Below are 19,616 nucleotides of genomic sequence, written 5' to 3' on the forward strand. Positions count from 1 at the left end.
GTTTCCTAAAATATCTCTCCAACATTCCACAAATGATTGTTATACGTTGCAATAGGAAGAGACACACACAGAGTTACTTACTATCTGTTACACTTGAAAAAAATTAAATTTAAATTTCCTCTCATGGTCTCATCTAATCTTAAACGTTACATGAGCTAAACTGTTCATATAACTGAAACCCTCACCTCAATGGCTAAGTAGAAAAGCTAAGTTACAGATCTGCCGGATTCTGCAGCACATAGAACAGAATGTTTTGCAAGAACAGTGCCAATGACATCATCTAACAACAACTAGGCTTTAACATGCTTTCTCTGCTCCTTCTAGTTAACTTACCTAACTACTCAATGCTCCTTCCTGTCTCTAACAACATCTAGAAGAGCTGCTTCCTCAGGATACTGATAACGGTATCAAGGACCTCCTTATTCTCCGTCAGATACTTTTCAGCTGCGTCTTTCCCATCAACAACCTCGCCTTCAATCAAATGGCTATTACCTTCTCTTGCAATAACTCCATGCTCACAAGCCAATTCTAACACCTCACGCTCCACGTAGAAGCCACGACCGAACTGAATCCCCAATTCAGATTTCTTCTTCCCTGGCGTCAGTTTGTTTTTCACCACTTCAACGCACACATTCAGACCACTTACCTAAGGACATGGTTAACATTAAAAGAACTGACTAAACCAAGCTAACACATACAACAATGTGCTTATATACATACCTCATTATCAGTCTTTATCAGCCCTGTTCTTATCATTTTCAGACGTATAGCTGCCTGAAACCGCAATGCGTTACCCCCACAAGTCACTTCTTCAGAATGTGGGAAACGCATGTTAGCTTTAGCATGTGATCTGACCTGCATCAGAGGAAAACAATAAGCAGAGAGATCTTTCTCTTTTTTTGTAGGATCCAACTAAAGAAGCAAAAAGAGGATCAATCACAAATTCACAATCAAGACGGTAATTAAGCGCTTTATAAGAGATTATTCATTAGGCGGGCGCCTAGACCGATTTTTAGAACACTATTCACAATACTTAACTTACCTGATTAAGAAAAACGATGAGCGTCCGAGAATTAGCAACTGAGTAGTGAATTTTTCTAAGCGCCTGTGTCATTATCACTGATTGTCTGTCTCTGTAACTTTCTCCTAGAGGAACACCAACTTCACACTGAGGGACAAGAGCAGCAACCTGTAGAATCCCCACTTCTATTAGTAAAACGAACAACGTTAGTGACGAAAAGAACGAGAAGAAACTCACACTATCAACCACTATAACGTCTACCGATCCACACTTGGTCAACACATCGACAATACTCAGCATGTTTTCAGCAGAATCAGGTCTCGATATCAGAAGCTCCTCCGTGTTCACACCTATCGACTCAGCTAGCGTAGGATCCATGGCGTTCTCCACGTCAAGGTAAGCGCAATAGCCTCCAAGCTTCTGAGCTTCCTTGATGATGTGGAGAGCTAGAGTTGTCTTTCCAGAAGCTTCTTTACCGTAAACCTCAACCATTCTTCCCTTTGGCAAACCTCCAACGCCTAGAGCTAGATCAAGGTTGAGCGAACCGGTGGATATGACGGAGACTCTCCTTGTTCTGGAGAAGCGCTGCAGCCAGAGCTTAGAGTCTTGATCGAAGACGCCTGAAACTGAGAGCTGTGATAATGCTGAACGGAGATTAGTGTCTTTCTCCGTTATGATGGTATCATCTTCTGGATATTCATCAAGCTCACAGTCTGAAGCTTCAGCTAAAACAAATGGAAGCACTATAGTCAAGAGACTAAACCAGAAGAACCATTCATTCATTGAAAGGGAAATTACCTAAAGACGAAAGATAATGACTTCCATAGCTAGAGCAAGCGAGAACACCTCTTCTTACATGACGCTAGCAGACAAAACAAAGAGCAAGACATGAGTAAAACAAAAAGAGATGCTATTAACTTTAGTTCAGAAGCTGTGCTTCAGCAAATCTTCACCAATGCATAAAGTCTATTTTTACTAAGAAAAGATCAAGTCTTTGTTATAGTATATGTAGAAGCTCTTTAAATTCTCAAACTTTGGGGACATTAGGACATAAACTACAGAGCTTAACCGTTGTTAAGAACAGTTCGAGCAAGAAAGAGAGAGAGAGAGAAGGAAAAGTATGCAGAACCTGAGATAAGTAGGAGAAGAAGCGGAATCTGTGAATCGAACTGGTTAGTGAGAGACGACCCATGTCCCTGTTTCTTCTTCCGGCGGCGTGCGTTCCAACAGACGCCGCTACACCTCCTTGTCGGAGCGATTTTTAACTCGGCTGGTGACAAAAGTTTCAATTTCTATTTATTTTTTACTTTAAATACACTATTTCCAACCAGCTTGCAACACCTGTCAATCAATTCAGCGAATTTTAAAATTATGATATATATATATTTTTAAAACAATTACATGCGGAAACATTTAGTGTAGTATTGGTTTGATTAATAATTAATTAATTTTTTTACACAAATCTATAACAGTTGAGTATATGAATTTCATAATAGAATCGATCGCCGTGCAAGTAAAACCCTTCAAATCAAACTTCATAGGATATATAAATTTGTCGAATGTTATTTTGCTCTCATAATTTGTAATAAAATTAATCAGTGTAAAAACTTATTTATTTTAAAATATTTTCTTATTATTGCAGCACATAACATAACCAACAATTTCGTACATAATCTGGTTAGGAGAGACTCCAACTAAAAGTTAAATAAAAACCAAACCGGATTCAATCAAGGAAAGGTTACCGAAAATTAGGGAAATTTTTATTACCATACTCGCGTAAAGTGAAAACTCCACTAAAATAAATTTTGCTTAAAAAATGAAAACACCAACAGTAAAAGCAGAAACTGTTATAAGATAAACTTTAAAATGATCATCTACTCATTTACCAAATCAAGCACCATCTTTGATATTTTATGCATTGTTATTCATTATAAATACCATCACTCATCTCACTATTTTGCACACCATAAACAAGAACAAGAGTTTATAAGAAAAGAACCATTACATCTTCTTCTTCTTACTTATAATAAACTCTCTCACTTATAGTAGTGTTATTTGCTTCCTACGGGTATTAAATTCTACTCTTATTTAAATTTCTCGATACTATAAATTATAAGTTATTTCATAACACGTTATCAGCACGATCACTCTGCGATTCGGTAAAATTTATTTGTATCATTTATACCATGTTATAATGGTCGGTATATCGCCTCTACTATTATTTATATCATGTTATAATGGCCGGAATACCGCCTATATTATTTACTAGTAATTTAATTTATTTATTGGTCGGCCGAGCCGCCTTATATCCTGTTTATTATTTATTGGTCGGCCGAGCCGCCTTATATCCTGTTTATTATTTATTGGTCGGCTGAGCCGCCTTATATTCTGTTTATTATTAATTGGTCGGCCGAGCCGCCGTATAATTTATTTATTATTCTGCATTGATCGGCTGAGCCGTCGCATGATTTGTTGTCATATAACATAAATATTTCATTGTCATAATTTCTCACTTTTATGAAATTTTATAGATTTGATTGACCGTTTAATACGATATTTTCAGACTAATTTTTGGTGCACTCGATTTAACCCAATGGTCACAAAGAAATTTTTTCAAAAATTTCCCCTTTCTCCAACGGTCATGAACAGTAATTTTCATCTATAAATACAACTCATTTTCACTTCATTTCATCATCCAAAACATTTCATCTTCTCTCAAAAATTTCAAATCGCTCTCCTTCGATTTTTCAAGAAAGATGATTCGCGCACTTTTGTTTTTATGTGCCATTTTTATTTGTGTTTCTATTTATGGTTTATTCGATGGAGAATTTACTCCGAGTGAATTTAAGATGATTATCGGTTTAATTTTATTTACATCGCTTCTCCTTGTAATTGCTTGTATGGTTAATGTAAACGGTTTTTAAATTATGAAGTTCTAATAAAATTATTATTTTTCATTTTACAAATGGCAAACGTCGAGAAACTCCAGTTCCCGGCTCTGAAAATAACCGGCGAAAATTATGTCAGATGGGTCACAAATGTGAAACCTTATCTTGTAATAATAATAAAAAAAATATAACCGAAGCGATAAAAGTCGGTAACAAATCGCCACCCGAGCATATAGCCGAAGCGATAATCTTCCTGAAGAAGCATTTAGATGAGAATCTAACTCACGACTATGGAGACGTTGAGGACCCAGCCGTATTATGGCAAGCCTTGAAAGACAGATTCGATAATCAGAAGGAAATCAATCTCCCTCACGCTCTTGAAGAGTGAAAATGTTACAAATGTGGATGTAAAGGACATTGGTCCCGTACCTGTCGTACTCCCCCACATTTGTGCAAGTTATATCAAGAATCCATAAAAGGAAAGGCTAAAGAGGTGAACCTCACGGAAAACGTTGAAGGGACCTCATACCTTGAATCCTCTAATTTCGCAAATGAGCTGGACTAGAATACTCTTGAAGAGTACGGAAATATTTCTAATAAGACTGCTGAATAGTCCTCATTTGTAATATATAATAATTATGTTTTCAAAGAATAATGTTGTTTTAACAACAATATATGTATAATTATTGTGTGTTTTCTTTATATAATCAATGAATAAATTTCACGTTTCACTTTTATTTAATGTTTATGATAATTTCAGAAATGGATCAAAATACTAATGGAGCAAAATCCAAGAAACGGATTCGTGAAATATGCATACCAGATAGTGGAACAACGCACACTATTCTGAGACAAAAGAGATATTTCTCTGATATAAAACCGACAAGAATTGTCGTCAATACAATATCAGGTCCTGCAGACGTGATTGAAGGAACTGGTAAAGCAAACTTTACTTTGCCGAATGGAACAAAATTTTCCATAAATAATGCTTTATATTCTCCGAGTTCTAAAAGGAATTTGTTGAGTTTTAAAGACATATATCTTCACGGATATGATACTCAGTCTGCAACTGAGGATGGAAAGAAATACATGTATGTAATTTCTGAAAAATGTGGCAGAAAACACATATTGGAAAAGTTTCCAGAACTTCCTTCGGGATTACATCATACTTATATCGATGAGATCGAATCAAATCTTGTAGTAAAATGGAACCCATAAGAGTTCACGTTATGGCATGATCGCCTTGGCCATCCAGGCAGTACAATGATGCATAGAATCATAGAGAGCTCACATGGTCATTCACTGAAAATCCAGGAGATTTCTCAAGGGAATAAAATGACATGTGTTGCATGTTCTCTAGGAAAATTGATCGTAAGGCCATCGCCAACCAAAATCGATAAAGAATCACCAAAGTTCCTTGAAAGAATTCAAGGTGATATATGTGGACCGATACATCCACCATGTGGACCATTCCACTATTTTATGGTATTAATTGACGCATCCAGTAGATGGTCACACGTTTGTCTATTATCATCTCGAAATGTGGCATTTGCGAGATTTCTAACTCAGATAATCAAACTGCGAGCACAGTTTCCTGATTATACTATTAAAAGAGTTAGACTAGACAACGCTGGTGAATTCACATCCCAAGCATTCAATGACTATTGTATGGTAATGGGAATTGAAGTTGAACATTCGGTTGCTCATGTTCATACGCAAAATGGTTTGGCTGAATCTTTAATTAAGCGTCTGCAATTGATTGCAAGACCATTGATCATGAGATCAAAACTTCCAACCTCTGTATGGGGACATGCCATTTTGCATGCAGAAGCACTCATTCGGATCAGACCGAGTGCATACCATAAGTATTCCCCACTACAGTTAGCGTTTGGTCGAGAACCAAACATTTCCCACTTTAGAATCTTTGGTTGTGCAGTATATGTGCCTGTAGCACCACCACAACGAACAAAGATGGGACCACAAAGAAGGTTGGGAATATATGTTGGTTGTGATTCTCCATCAATTATAAGATACCTAGAACCACAGACTGGTGACGTCTTTACAGCACGTTTTGCTGATTGTCATTTTGACGAAAATGTATTCCCAGTTCTAGGGGGAGAAAACAAAAATGTTGGAAGTGATATAAAATGGAGTGTACCATCATTGTTATATCTTGATCCTCCTACTAAAGAGTCAGAACTAGAAGTTCGACGAATTATGCATTTACAGAGTATAGCTAACCAGCTACCTGATGCATTTACAGATACCAAGACGGTAACTAAATCTCATATACCAGCTGCAAATGCTCCTGCTCGTATCAAAATGCCAAATGAACAAGAAAAGGAGGATGACACACGAGAACCAAAAACACGCCTGAAGCGTGGTAGACCTGTTGGTTCTAAGGATAAGAATCCTAGGAAACAGAAAAAAGCTGAAATATATGATGCACCCAAAATAGCAGAAAATATTTTGGAAAAAATAAATGATAAGGACTCTGATGAATCAGAGCATCATGAATCGAAAGATAATCATGAGATTTCTATTAATTACATCCACAATAAAAGGATATGGAATAGAAATGAACAAAATGATCTTGATGATGCTTTCTCATATATCGTGTCAGGTGAGGTAAATGAAGATACCGATGATCCAGAACCGAAATCCATATATGAATGTCAAAAGAGACATGATTGGAATAAATGGAAAGAAGCAATACAAATCGAACTTGATTCGCTTAACAAACGAAAAGTGTTTGGATCTATTGTACTCACACCTGAAGATGTGAGACCAGTTGGGTACAGATGGATTTTCGTTCGAAAACGAAATGAGAAAAATGAGATTACAAGGTATAAAGCTCGCCTTGTAGCCCAAGGATTTTCTCAAAGACCTGGTATTGATTATGAGGAAACATATTCTCCTGTAATGGATGCGATCACATTTAGATTCCTGATGAGTCTAGCCGCTGATAAAAATCTTGAGATGCGTCTCATGGATGTTGTTACAGCTTATCTATACGGATCATTAGATACTGATATCTACATGAAAATCCCTGATGGATTTAAAATGCCAGAAGCATTAAGTTCCAAACCTAAAGAGTTATGTGCAATAAAATTGCAAAGATCATTATATGGGTTAAAACAATCTGGACGTATGTGGTACAATCGTCTCAGTGAACATTTAACAAAAGAAGGATATGTGAATGATCCTATATGCCCATGTGTTTTCATCAAGAAAACAACATCCGGATTTGTGATAATCGCGGTATATGTTGATGATCTAAATATTATTGGAACTCAAAAAGAAATACAAAAGGCATCAGACTATCTCAAAGGAGAATTTGAGATGAAAGATCTTGGACAGACACAGTATTGTCTTGGCCTACAAATAGAACATTCACAAAATGGTATATTTGTGCATCAATCCACATACACTAAAAGTGTGTTGAAACGATTTAACATGGATAAATCAACTCCTCTTAGCACCCCGATGGTCGTTAGATCACTTAACATTGAAAGTGATCCATTTCGACCACCTGAGGAAAAAGAAGAGATACTAGGTCCGGAAGTACCATATCTAAGTGCAATTGGAGCGTTGATGTACCTTGTAAATTGTACACGGCCTGATATATCATTCGCTGTTAATCTTCTAGCAAGATTTAGCTCATCTCCAACACGAAGACATTGGAATGGAATTAAACATGTCTTTCGTTACTTACAAGGGACTATTGATTTAGGCTTATTTTACCCTAAAGATTCAAATGGTCAAATGGTTGGTTTTGCAGATGCAGGATATCTTTCGGATCCACACAAAGCCCGATCGCAAACAGGATATGTTTTTACGATCGGAGGCACTGCTATATCTTGGCGTTCTCAGAAACAAACGCTTGTGGCTACCTCTTCAAATCATGTTGAGATCATCGCACTCCATGAAGCAAGTAAAGAATTTGTATGGCTAAGATCAATAAGCCAACACATTTGTTCAAGTAGTGGGATTGACAAAAGTACGGGGCCAACTATTCTATATGAAGACAATGCAGCATGTGTTGCTCAAACGAAGGAAGGATATATCAAAAGTGATAGAACAAAACATATACATCCAAAGTTCTTCTCATACACCCAAGAGCTCGAGAAGAAGAAAGAGATTGAAGTAAGATATGTCCGATCATGCGACAATGCAGCCGACCTCTTCACAAAAGCACTTCCTACTTCGGTATTCAGAAAACATGTCCATAACATTGGAATGCGTCATCAGAAGGATCTATGACTGCTCAATCGAGTGGGAGCTTACGTAGTTGTACTCTTTTTACCTAACTATGGTTTTTCCCATTGGGTTTTCCTAGAAAGGTTTTTAACGAGGCAACAAAGACGTTAAGCGAGAGCGGAGAGTGACACCGGTTCCCAAGGGGAGTGTTACGAAACTTAATTTAATACAAGATGGATGATCAAGGGGGAGTGTTATAAGATAAACTTTGAAATGATCCTCCACTCCTTTACCAACTCAAGCACTATGATCATCTACTCATCAAGCACTTTGATCATCTACTCATCAAGCACTATGATCACCCACTCATTTACCAAATCAAGCACCATCTTTGATATTTTATGCATTGTTGTTCACTATAAATACCATCACTCATCTCACTATTTTGCACACCATAAACAAGAACAATAGTTTATAAGAAAAGAACCATTACATCTTCTTCTTCTTACTTATAATAAACTCTCTCACTTATAGTAGTGTTATTTGCTTCCTACGGGTATTAAATTCTACTCTTATTTAAATTTCTCGATACTATAAATTATAAGTTATTTCATAACAGAAACCAAAAATTAAAAATATTCAACAACTACAACTTCATAGGTCTCCATGGATCTCGTGGAACTTGTTAGATTTGGCGATGGAGAGAATGCACGTCGTCCTCCACGTATCTACAAAAAGGGAGGACATGAACAGAACGTAAAAGCTAACAAAAGAGGAGGGTATGCATATGATATGATGCGCCAACGCTATATAATTCAATGGACTTACTCAGATAATCCGGAGTACCAGTTACTCGCTTTAATGCATCACATTCACTTTCGTATTCCAACCTTACATCAGGCAGGGTATGATAGCCTCTATTATAATGGCTAACAGTAATATGAAATGAAGTTGAGTTTTCCGTCATGACAGCATTTCTAAACCCCGGAACAACCACACCTCCTTTGCAATTATCATTAGTTTGTGACGGCAAGTCCACTAAGGTCACGTCCTTCAAGAAGCAGTACGTGTCGCTAGTGAGAGAAATAAAGGCGCCTTGTTGTGTTTCTTTAGCGTTAGCACCCAAAGTGCTCACCAGGGTTTCTTGTCTGGTCCATAACCACGCAAATCTCCATGGCGATAATATTCTGTCGTTATCTTTGAAATAGTTGGAGATTGTGACATTGGCCGAGTAACTACCATCACTTTCATTCAGTCATGTCCCACCTTAGAACATGTTCATTGGTAAAACCTCTGAGTGTCTCTTAATCATTTTTTAACTATTAATATTATGATAAGAGACTTTGTTAAGAAACACTTAATTATAGTGGTTTATTGGTGGTTTCTTAATTAAGTTTCTTAACAATAAAAAAAGATTAAACTTTTTTTAAACATAAAATTTTAAACAAAGATTAAATTTATTTATTAAATGAACAAAATCAAACATAAAAGTTTAAACATAGATTTTAAAATAAAAAACATTAAAACAAAGATTATTAAAATAAATTTTTGGTAAAGTCTTTTTTTTTCCATAATCAGCTTTAGCACAAGATAATACATGATTACGACTTGATTTTGTAGAATAAAGTAACTATAATCTTACGGAATAATGTTTGGAATGAGACACAATGATAGTAATCAGTCATGCCTAGAACTTCCAAAGTTATGAGAAATAAAATACAAATCCTATTTGTATCCGAAAAATTTAAATGATATGAGAACGGCTTGGACGAGTGTGGGAGTTACTCAGGTGTGTTGTCATCATACTCATCATCATCGTCAACCACTTCATACTCGCAATATTGGTCTCTGTTCGCAATAAGTTGCCAAAAGAGAGGGATCAACATATATATAAACATCGCAAACAGAGCAAACAGAGTAGAATATAATTCAAGCAGCTGTCACAGGAATATACCACTACACAGTTGATTGAACAACGGTTCTTGTTTAGAGACGAGTGAACAAACTTGGCAGCAAAGCTGGTGGAAGGGTTATCTGAATAGGCAACTGGGGGAAGCATCTGAAACATTGATATATATAATAAGTTAAGAGCCGTAAGATAATCGAATATTGGAAAACATAATCCACAGACATCAAATGGTATCTAACATCAACTGCAGCAGCTGGAGTTGGTTGCAAAGAAGTCATATCCCTTGAATCTCGCTGCCATGTTCGAGCCTGAACAAAAACATCAATTGAGTAAAACCACTCTGCACTCTAACTTCCATAAAAAAAAGTATGAGGAATGCTGTGTAATGACTCAGAGAGTTCAACTGGGAAAGAAGTATAGTGAACACACGATGGGAATACAATACATTACCTGAATATATTGATGAGACCGTATTATATAAACGATTGAGAACTGAATATTGTAAAGAATAAATTTGATAAAAACTATACCAAAGATTAAAAAGACGATATATTATCTCTTTCCTTAACTGAAAATACGTCCCGTAGTGCGACAGTTCGATAACGTAATGAGTCCCAAGATACAACTGCAAAAAATCTTATGATTTGCGTCACTCTATCAGAAGCCTGGCGAAACTAGTTTTGTGTATACTCCGAAACTCAAAGAAAATATCAAAGAGAAAGAAGAAAAAATAATAATAATTGTCTCGGGTGTGTTGCTTTCTACACAAGTGCTCTCCTTTTATAATCAAAAGGAAGTGCACGTTATGCAATCTAAGGAGTCAGCCAACGTACGAATCAATTGTAGTAATGGCATTGATTTCCAAGATTCTTGTAAGTTAGCTTTGCAAAGTAATATCTTGATTTTGATTTTGACCAATTCAACAACCTTTATTATACTTTGCTTGGGTTTATAATTTTATATATAAATATACAAATTATCATGAACAAGAATAACTAAATAAGTTGATTGACATAATGTCCAATTAACAAATTTAAATTCAAATTCCAACCCATATATCCAAAGTGATCTAATTTGATAAATATTTTATATTTAACCAAATTTAAAACTTTATAAGTTTTGCAAGTCACTCACTTTGGACATCCATTTCTCATTCAACACAACTCTGATTTTGACAACCAAATACACTAACTCATAGTGTTCACGGTGACGATTGCATCGTGCCCAAGTTCTGGTTCTTCCGACAGACGTCTCCGTCGAAAAACCCATCGGAAAATTGGTCCACACCACTTTGTCAAAAACGAGTTCCAACAATCCCCCACATGAATAGAAATGACTCTATACACATGACTCAAGAAGAAAAAAAAAACTTTTGAGAGTATGAGCGAAAAATCCACTGCATGATGAGTTGGTAGCAATTTTTCAGCCTTGAACCAGTCATTGTTAATAGCTATCGGATTTACTCGAACAGGAGGTGGCCATGATGTCTTGAACCCCCCGGACTTTGGTGTAAACCGAGACAATAGCTATAACACAGCTTCATTCTCTCACAAAACTAATTTCTCTATTGTGTTCATTTTGGCCCTGAACATTCTTGGTAATCATGAGTGAACTTGGAGAATATAGCATTTCCTTCATTCTCCTAGAAACGGCCCTATTTCACACTCACAAGGTGATTTGCCATTAGTTTTGTTTAGAGGAGTATCATGTACTACTCCATTCATATCTCAAAACAATGGACACAAATCATTAAAAGCTAATGCTTATCCTATATTCCTTACACGTAGCACTGTTTAATCATCCTGGGAACTGGGTATAGACCGAAGTCTGACAGTGCTTTGGGCAGATTTAGTTTGACTTAGTTGTCTCCTTGAACCTATTTCTTGGGATCTCCAGTCAGTTAGGTAGAGTTACCGCCAAACCTCATCTTAGTTCACAGGCTTTAAACCCATTCCTCTTGATGATTTTTCTACTTGATCTCGTGACAAACCTTTAGTAAATGGATCCGCAAGGTTTTCATTTGTTCTGATGTAATCAATCGTTATTACACCAGTTGAGATCAAGTGTCTAATGGTTTTATGACGTCTTCTTATATGACGAGATTTACCATTATACAAACTGCTCAGTGCCCAGCCTATTGCCGCTTGGCTTTCACAATGTATACGTAATGCCAGCACTGGTTTATCCCACATAGGAATATCTTCCAAAAAATTTCGAAGCCACTCCGCTTCTTCTACAGCTTTATCTAAAGCTATGAACTCAGATTCCATGGTCGATCTGGCCAAGATAGTTTGTTTGGAAGACTTCCAAGAAACTGCGGCACCACCAAGTGTAAAGACATATCCACTCGTGGATTTAGAGTTTTTGGAGTCGGAAATCCAGTTGGCATCACTGTATCCTTCCAAAACTGCTGGTTCTTTACCATAGTTCAGCCCATAAGTTTTAATATGACGTACATAGTCTAATACTCTTGTTATGGCATTCCAGTGGTTATGCCCTGGATTACTCGTGTAGCGACTCAGTACATTGACTGCATGTGCTAAATCAGGTCTAGTACAATTTGTCAAGTACATCAAACTTCCGATGACACAAGCATACTCTGACTGTAACATAGCTTCACCCGAATGTTTTGTCAAGTGAAACCTAGGGTCTACAGGAGTTTTTGCCTTCCCTTTTGAGTAGGATTTAAACCTCTCAAGTATTTTTTCAGCATAATGAGTTTGAGACAAGATGATTCCTTCGGAATTGCGAAAGATCTTAATCCCTAGGATAACATCAGCTAGTCCCATATCTTTCATTTCGAACTTGCTACTTAGCATGTTCTTTGTTTGACTGACCATGTCTTTATTGCTACCAATAATGAGCATGTCATCTACATACAAGCCAAGCAATACATATCCATATGGTGTATTTTTGAAGTATATACATTTGTCACATTCATTAATGCTGAAACCATTTGACATCATAACATTGTCAAATTTTTCATGCCATTGTTTTGGAGCTTGCTTAAGTCCATACAATGACTTCACTAGTCGACAGACTTTGTGTTCTTGTCCTGGGACAACCAACCCTTCAGGTTGTTGCATATAAATCTCCTCTTCTAAATCACCATTTAGAAAGGCAGTTTTGACATCCATCTGATGGATTTCTAGGTTTCTCAATGCTGCAATCGCAATCAGCATTCTGATTGAAGTTATTCTCGTTACCGGAGAATATGTGTCAAAGAAATCCAAGCCTTCTTTTTGCCGGAAACCTTGCACCACAAGTCTACACTTGTACTTATCAGTTGAGCCATCAATATTCAACTTTCTTTTGCAAATCCATCTACACCCTAGGGCCTTAAACCCTTGGGGCAAATCGGTCAAATAATATGTATGATTTTGCATAATGGAGTCGATTTCACTATTTAAAGCTTCCTTCCATAAATCAGTGTCTGGTGAAGACATAGCTTCAGCGAAACTTCTTGGTTCATTCTCAAGAAAAAAGACCATAAAGAAATCTTCACCATAAGATTTTTCCTTACGAGCTCTTTTGCAGCGTCTAGGTTCATCTGCAAATATTTCTGCATCATGAAAAGATGTACCAGAAGTACTTGCCTCATTTGTAAAGATGTTTGCATCTCTTACTTCACGAGTTCTTTTAGGATTGTCTCTATTCTTACACGGAAACACGTGTTCAAAGAAAGATGCATTCCTTGATTCCATAATTGTATTAACATGAATATCTGGTACATCTGATTTATCAACCAAAAATCGATAAGCACCACTATTATGGGCATATCCAATGAAAATACAATCCACGGTTTTAGGTCCGATTGAAACCTTCTTGGGAGGTGGTACTGCTACTTTTGCAAGGCACCCCCACACTTTCAAGTATTTGTACGAAGGTACAACACCTTTCCAAAGTTCATATGGTGTTTTACCAGTGACTTTGTTTGGTATTTTGTTGAGGATATAATTTGTGGTAAGCAAAGCTTCCCCCCCCCCCCCCCCACATGTTCTGGGCTATCCCAGATTCCTGCAACATCGCATTCATCATCTCTTTAAGAGTTCGGTTTTTACGCTCTACAACTCCGTTAGATTCAGGTGAATAGGGAGCAGTGGTTTGATGAATAATGCCATGCTCTTTACAGAACACATCAAATGGTCCATCATACTCGCCTCCTCTATCACTTCGAACTATCTTTATAGTTCTATCGAGTTGGTTTTCAACCTCGAGTTTATACTCCTTGAATTTTTCCAAGGCTTCGTCTTTGCTTCTTAGCAAATAGACATAACAATATTTTGTACAATCATCTATGAAAGTCACAAAATATTTTTTTCTATTTCTAGTCTGAACAAATTTTAAATCACACAAATCTGTATGAATTAAACCAAGAGGTTCTGTTGTTCTCTCAACATGAGGGAATGGAGTTTTAGTGAGTTTTGCTTGTACGCATACTTCACATTTCTCTTTGCTCAATTTGCATTTCGGAATTAGGTTTAAATTAATCAATCTTTGAACAGATTTATAATTTACATGCCCTAATCTTTCATGCCAAACTTTGAACGGTTCAACCAAATAAGCATTTGGTTCATTTGTGAATAAGACTGTCTTAATACACATTTTGACCAGTCCATCCTCAACAAATCCTTTGCCCAAGAAAATATCATTTTTCTTTAGCACAAGTTTATCAGACTCGAAAGTTACTACAAATCCAGCTTTTCTTAGTAGCGAACCGGAAATAAGATTCTTTCGCATATCTGGGATATATTTCACGTTTTTGAGAATTATCTCTTGTCCAAAAGTTAGCGCAAGTTTCACTTCGCCACAACCTTCAATAACGGATGAGCCGGTGTTACTCATTAACAACCGCTGCTTATCATTACATTTCTGATAGATACTAAACATGTCCTTATCAATGCATATATGAGTGGTGGCACCTGTGTCATACCACCAGTCTTTTGAATTATTTTCAATCGTATTGAGTTATGTGACCATAGCACACATGTCATTTTCAGTTAGGTTGCCATAAGGCATCTTTTTGTCAAGCTTGTTACTTGTGTAAGTTTTAAGCATTGACGGAATTTGAATGTTCTGACTTATTTCAGCAAACATTTCAGTTCCCATGGCAAATGAAATCATAAATGGCAGACCACTCTCAAATTTAATTTGAGGCGTCGACTCATTCAATCCATTGTCGATCACAAATCTATCAAGGATCGATATACTTGTGTTGTAAGACATACTTTAATTTTGAATCTGCTTATAAAACTCAAAAAAAAAATAGTATATTTTAATATCAAATATAAGAAACGATCCAATTAAAAAAAAATAGAATAATAAATTCTAAAACTTTAACGGTGCGACTAACAAAATGCAGTGACAAAAATAAACCGGATTGATTGCTAATCAAACGTAAAGTCAGAAATTATCAACCGGTCAAATATTAAAATAAACTTACTTACTTTACCACTGGAACGAAATGTAGATAATATCAATAAACAAAGAAACATTGATTGCTGGTTGGCAATTAAATTAAACCAGGAACGTAAACCAAATAATTGAACCACTACAGAAATCAACCTTTGACAAACAAAAGACAGCAATAGTCTTTTTCCTTTTACTCTTGACGTTAAACAAAAAAAAATGACGAGGTTGAAGAAAACGATTTATATATTTTTTTTAAACACTTTTAACCAAATCTGATTGAAATCCTGTTTAGAAATATCAATACAGAAGCGTAAATTGCAGAAATATATAAAAATAATCCAAGAGATCCTGCAAAAAATACCAAACGTAAGAGTATCAACTTTAAGCAATACCAAATTTCTAGATGAAGGAGACACGGATCTGATTCCGACACCCTTATAGAAATATCGATCAACACCTGTTCTTAAAAAAACAACTTTTACAATAATCAGTCCGGTTAGTGCAAAGCAATAAACGGATATTTTGAGTTAAGACTAATGAGACCGTATTATATAAATGATGGAGAACTGAATATTGTAAAGAATAAATTTGATAAAAACTATACCAAAGATTAAGAAAAGGATGATACAACTGCAGAGGCGAGATATTATCTCTTTCCTTAACTCAAAATACGTCCCGTAGTGCGACGGTTCGATAACATAATGAGTCCCAAGATACAACTGCAAAAAATCTTCTGATTTGCGTCACTCTATCAGAAGCCTGGCGAAACTAGTTTTGTGTATACTCTGAAACTCAAAGAAAATATCAAAGAGAAAGAAGAAAAAATAATAATAATTGTCTCGGGTGTGTTGCTTTCTACACAAGTGCTCTCCTTTTATAATCAAAAGGAAGTGCACATTATGCAATCTAAGGAGTCAGCCAACGTACGAATCAATTGTAGTAATGGCATTGATTTCCAAGATTCTTGTAAGTTAGCTTTGCAAAGTAATGTCTTGATTTTGATTTTGACCAATTCAACAACCTTTATTATACTTTGCTTGGGTTTATAATTTTATATATAAATATCCAAATTATCATGAATAAGAATAACTAAATAAGTTGATTGACATAAATGTCCAATTAACAAATTTAAATTCAAATTCCAACCCATATATCCAAAGTGATCTAATTTGATAAATATTTTATATTTAACCAAATTTAAAATTTTATAAGTTTTGCAAGTCACTCACTTTGGACATCAATTTCTCATTCAACACAACTCTGATTTTGACAACCAAATATACTAACTCATAGTGTTCACGGTGACGATTGCATGGTGCCCAAGTTCCGGTTCTTCCGACAGACGTCTCCATCGAAAAACCCATCGGAAAATTGGTCCACACCACTTTGTCAAAAACGAGTTCCAACATATATCTCACAACGGTGCTATTGTAATCAACAGCTCTTCTCTACAGGTGTGTTGTCATCATACTCATCATCATCGTCAACCACTTCATACTCGCAATCTTGGTCTCTGATCATTGATGTGAAAAGCGACCGGCTTTCAATTGTTATCCCAGGTCCTTAAATGGGATTTTTAAGAAAATCATTGATTTAATTAAATCAAAAATAATTAAATTGTCTCGAGTCTCTGTTTCAGCTAACACACAATCAATTATCACTGTTTCTGGGTCTAGAATTCATTGTTTGGTCTTATTTCCTTTGACATGTTTCAGTGAATAGCCAGACAACGAAGTGGGCGAAGAAGTGTGAGAATGGGTTGAAGCAACAAAGTTTGCGCTTTGTACCATGATCTCTTTTTACCAGGTTCACTCTTAAGCTTACCATAATCTTGATAACTCATTCTTATTGTGACTTGATTCATGTTTCTCTTTACTTATGACTAAAATGTTGATGGTTGTTTACCTTGTATGAGAATTCTACATAAGGCTATCAACAATTCGGCTGCTCATGATTCTTTATTCTTCAGATGATTATACGTTTCATTAACAGCTCTACATTTGTTGTGGGTTAAGAGGAAGCAGTAACATGATGTATCAGATTATCTATATCATGCGATCATTTATGTGTGTATGTTTACATGACCTTGATTTTGTTGTAGTTGCAGACTGGGAAGCGCTTGAAGGTCGTGAACCCAGTCAATTACTATCCGTTGAAGACTATTGGACTAAACAAAGGAATGAGTCAGGTCCTAAGAAGTTGTTCTTGAATTCAAAGCAAAGAAAGGAGTCGCCAAGGAGCAGGTGTATCTTAGATAACATCCAAGGCATGATATGTAATAGAAATCATTTTTAAGTTTAAACTTTTGTTTTTCTTGTTCCCTTTTCAATGTTTTTTTGTTTTGTTTTGTGTATATCATGCTTAATGATCTAGTATGTTTGACAGCTTGTAACACACCTTGGTGTTTATCCGAGGTGATGTTGTGTTCACAAGCAAACTCACTGACGAAGAGGCGAAATGGATCATGGAGACGGCTCAGTCATTTTACTTGAACGACACTCGGTACAAGCTGCTCGAGAGGTAATAAAAACTGAAATGATTGTTGTGTTCTTGAGACACGCTTGTATTAGAATTGTTTTTGTATGGTAATTAATAAAAACTACATCACCAAATGGTTGAGAATACTTCTCTTTAGTATGATTTATAAAGTACAATGTGTATACTTATAAGAACTGAAGTTTATATTGATGAAGAACCTCCCAATAACACTTCTCTTCATTCTTGAATCCTTCCTCCTTTAATGTGTTTATTCTTTCTTCAATCCTATCTTAAAATTTTTTTTATTTTTTTAAGAAACTTCTTATTAAGAAACTCCCATTGGAACAAGAAAATTAGGTGACTCTTAATTAAATTCCTTAACTAAAATTTAATACTTAAATAGTCCTTAAGAAACCTAGTGGGTTTCTAGGGATAATCATGCTCTAAAGATGCTCTAATAGTAAGAGCACCCCAATATATTGTACAAGAACCTTTTGTTTAAGTTATGTTGTACATCTGAGACCCTAGAAATATGAATAGAAAAGGGTCCAATGAAAACAGCTAAAACTTAACAATATCTGAGAAATACTACAACCAGACTGGTCACTTATACATGCTAAATAGTAAGAAATCATATATGTGGAAATTTTATACGTGAGAAATCATTTCTTGGGCTAATATCAAATACAATAACTGAACCAATTCTAACTAATATCTACACATTAATAATTTTTTTTTTTTTTTTGGAACGCTACACATTAATAAATAACAATTAGTAGTTTTACCTCTAGGAGCGAGGTTATTCGATTTGACTCGATATCTCAAATCCTTGATAGGCCTCCTCAATCTGCGCGATGGTAAAGTCACCCGATAATAACATCCCTCCGATGTATCTTTCAGAAACTCAGTCCCATTACGTGAAAGATCTTCCTCCGACGATAGACACAATGAAGCCTCCACTAAAATCAAGAGAAAGAGCACTTTGGTTGTTGAATATGCACTAGGCATGGTTAGACCCTATATGTTATATGCTCGATCTACAAACAATTTTATAACAAGAAGTTCGATCTCGCTTTTCTTATTAGGTTTAATGATGACATGTTCCTAACAAAGATTGAGCAAAGTATCTGGATAATATCAAAGTAATCTTTATCAATTTTGCGTCTAACTCTGATGCTGGTCATTATATATATATATATTACTTTTGTCGAAAATAGCAAAAAGAAATCTTGAGGTTAAGATTATCTCTAAGATTAACGTCTTTTCCTCAACAGAAACAGAAACAGAAACAGACGTTTACCAAAAAAAACAGAAACAGCAAAAACGAAAAAAGAAGACACATGCAATTTCATAATTCTTCTGTGTCATGAATCTTGTGGAACTTGGTAGCTTTGGCTATGGAGAGAATGCACGTCGTCCTCCATGTATCTACAAAATAAGGGGCATGATGAACTGATCGTAAAAGCTTACAAAATAAGTGGGTATGTATAGGATGTGCCACAACAATACAATGGACTTACTCAGATGAACATCAGTTACTTGCTCCATTGAATCACATTCACTTTCGTATGCAATTCCTCGTGTGGTCATCAAAGTTACATCAGAAGGCAGCTTCCCTCGATATCCTCTATTAGAATGGCTAACAGAAACCTGAAACGAACGTGAGCTTTTCGTAAGGTCAGCTTTTTCTAACCGCGGAATAATCACA

The 19,616-nt window shown here is 35.9% G+C and overlaps 1 protein-coding gene across 1 annotated transcript; it reads right to left on the bottom strand.

Annotated features, from left to right (window-relative positions):
• Positions 1–24: 24 nt before the first annotated feature.
• On the bottom strand, positions 25–2,312 carry LOC106388978 (DNA repair protein recA homolog 2, mitochondrial). The gene is made up of 6 exons (XM_013829159.3): positions 2,151–2,312; positions 1,820–1,883; positions 1,259–1,746; positions 1,043–1,189; positions 721–855; positions 25–646 (listed from the first exon to the last, which is right to left on the bottom strand). Exons 1-6 carry the CDS (start codon positions 2,211–2,213, stop codon positions 371–373), a joined length of 1,173 nt encoding a protein of 390 aa, XP_013684613.1. The 5' UTR covers positions 2,214–2,312; the 3' UTR covers positions 25–370.
• Positions 2,313–19,616: the final 17,304 nt, after the last annotated feature.

This window comes from Brassica napus, chromosome C3, assembly GCF_020379485.1.
Source record: "Brassica napus cultivar Da-Ae chromosome C3, Da-Ae, whole genome shotgun sequence".
Taxonomy (NCBI): domain Eukaryota; kingdom Viridiplantae; phylum Streptophyta; class Magnoliopsida; order Brassicales; family Brassicaceae; genus Brassica; species Brassica napus.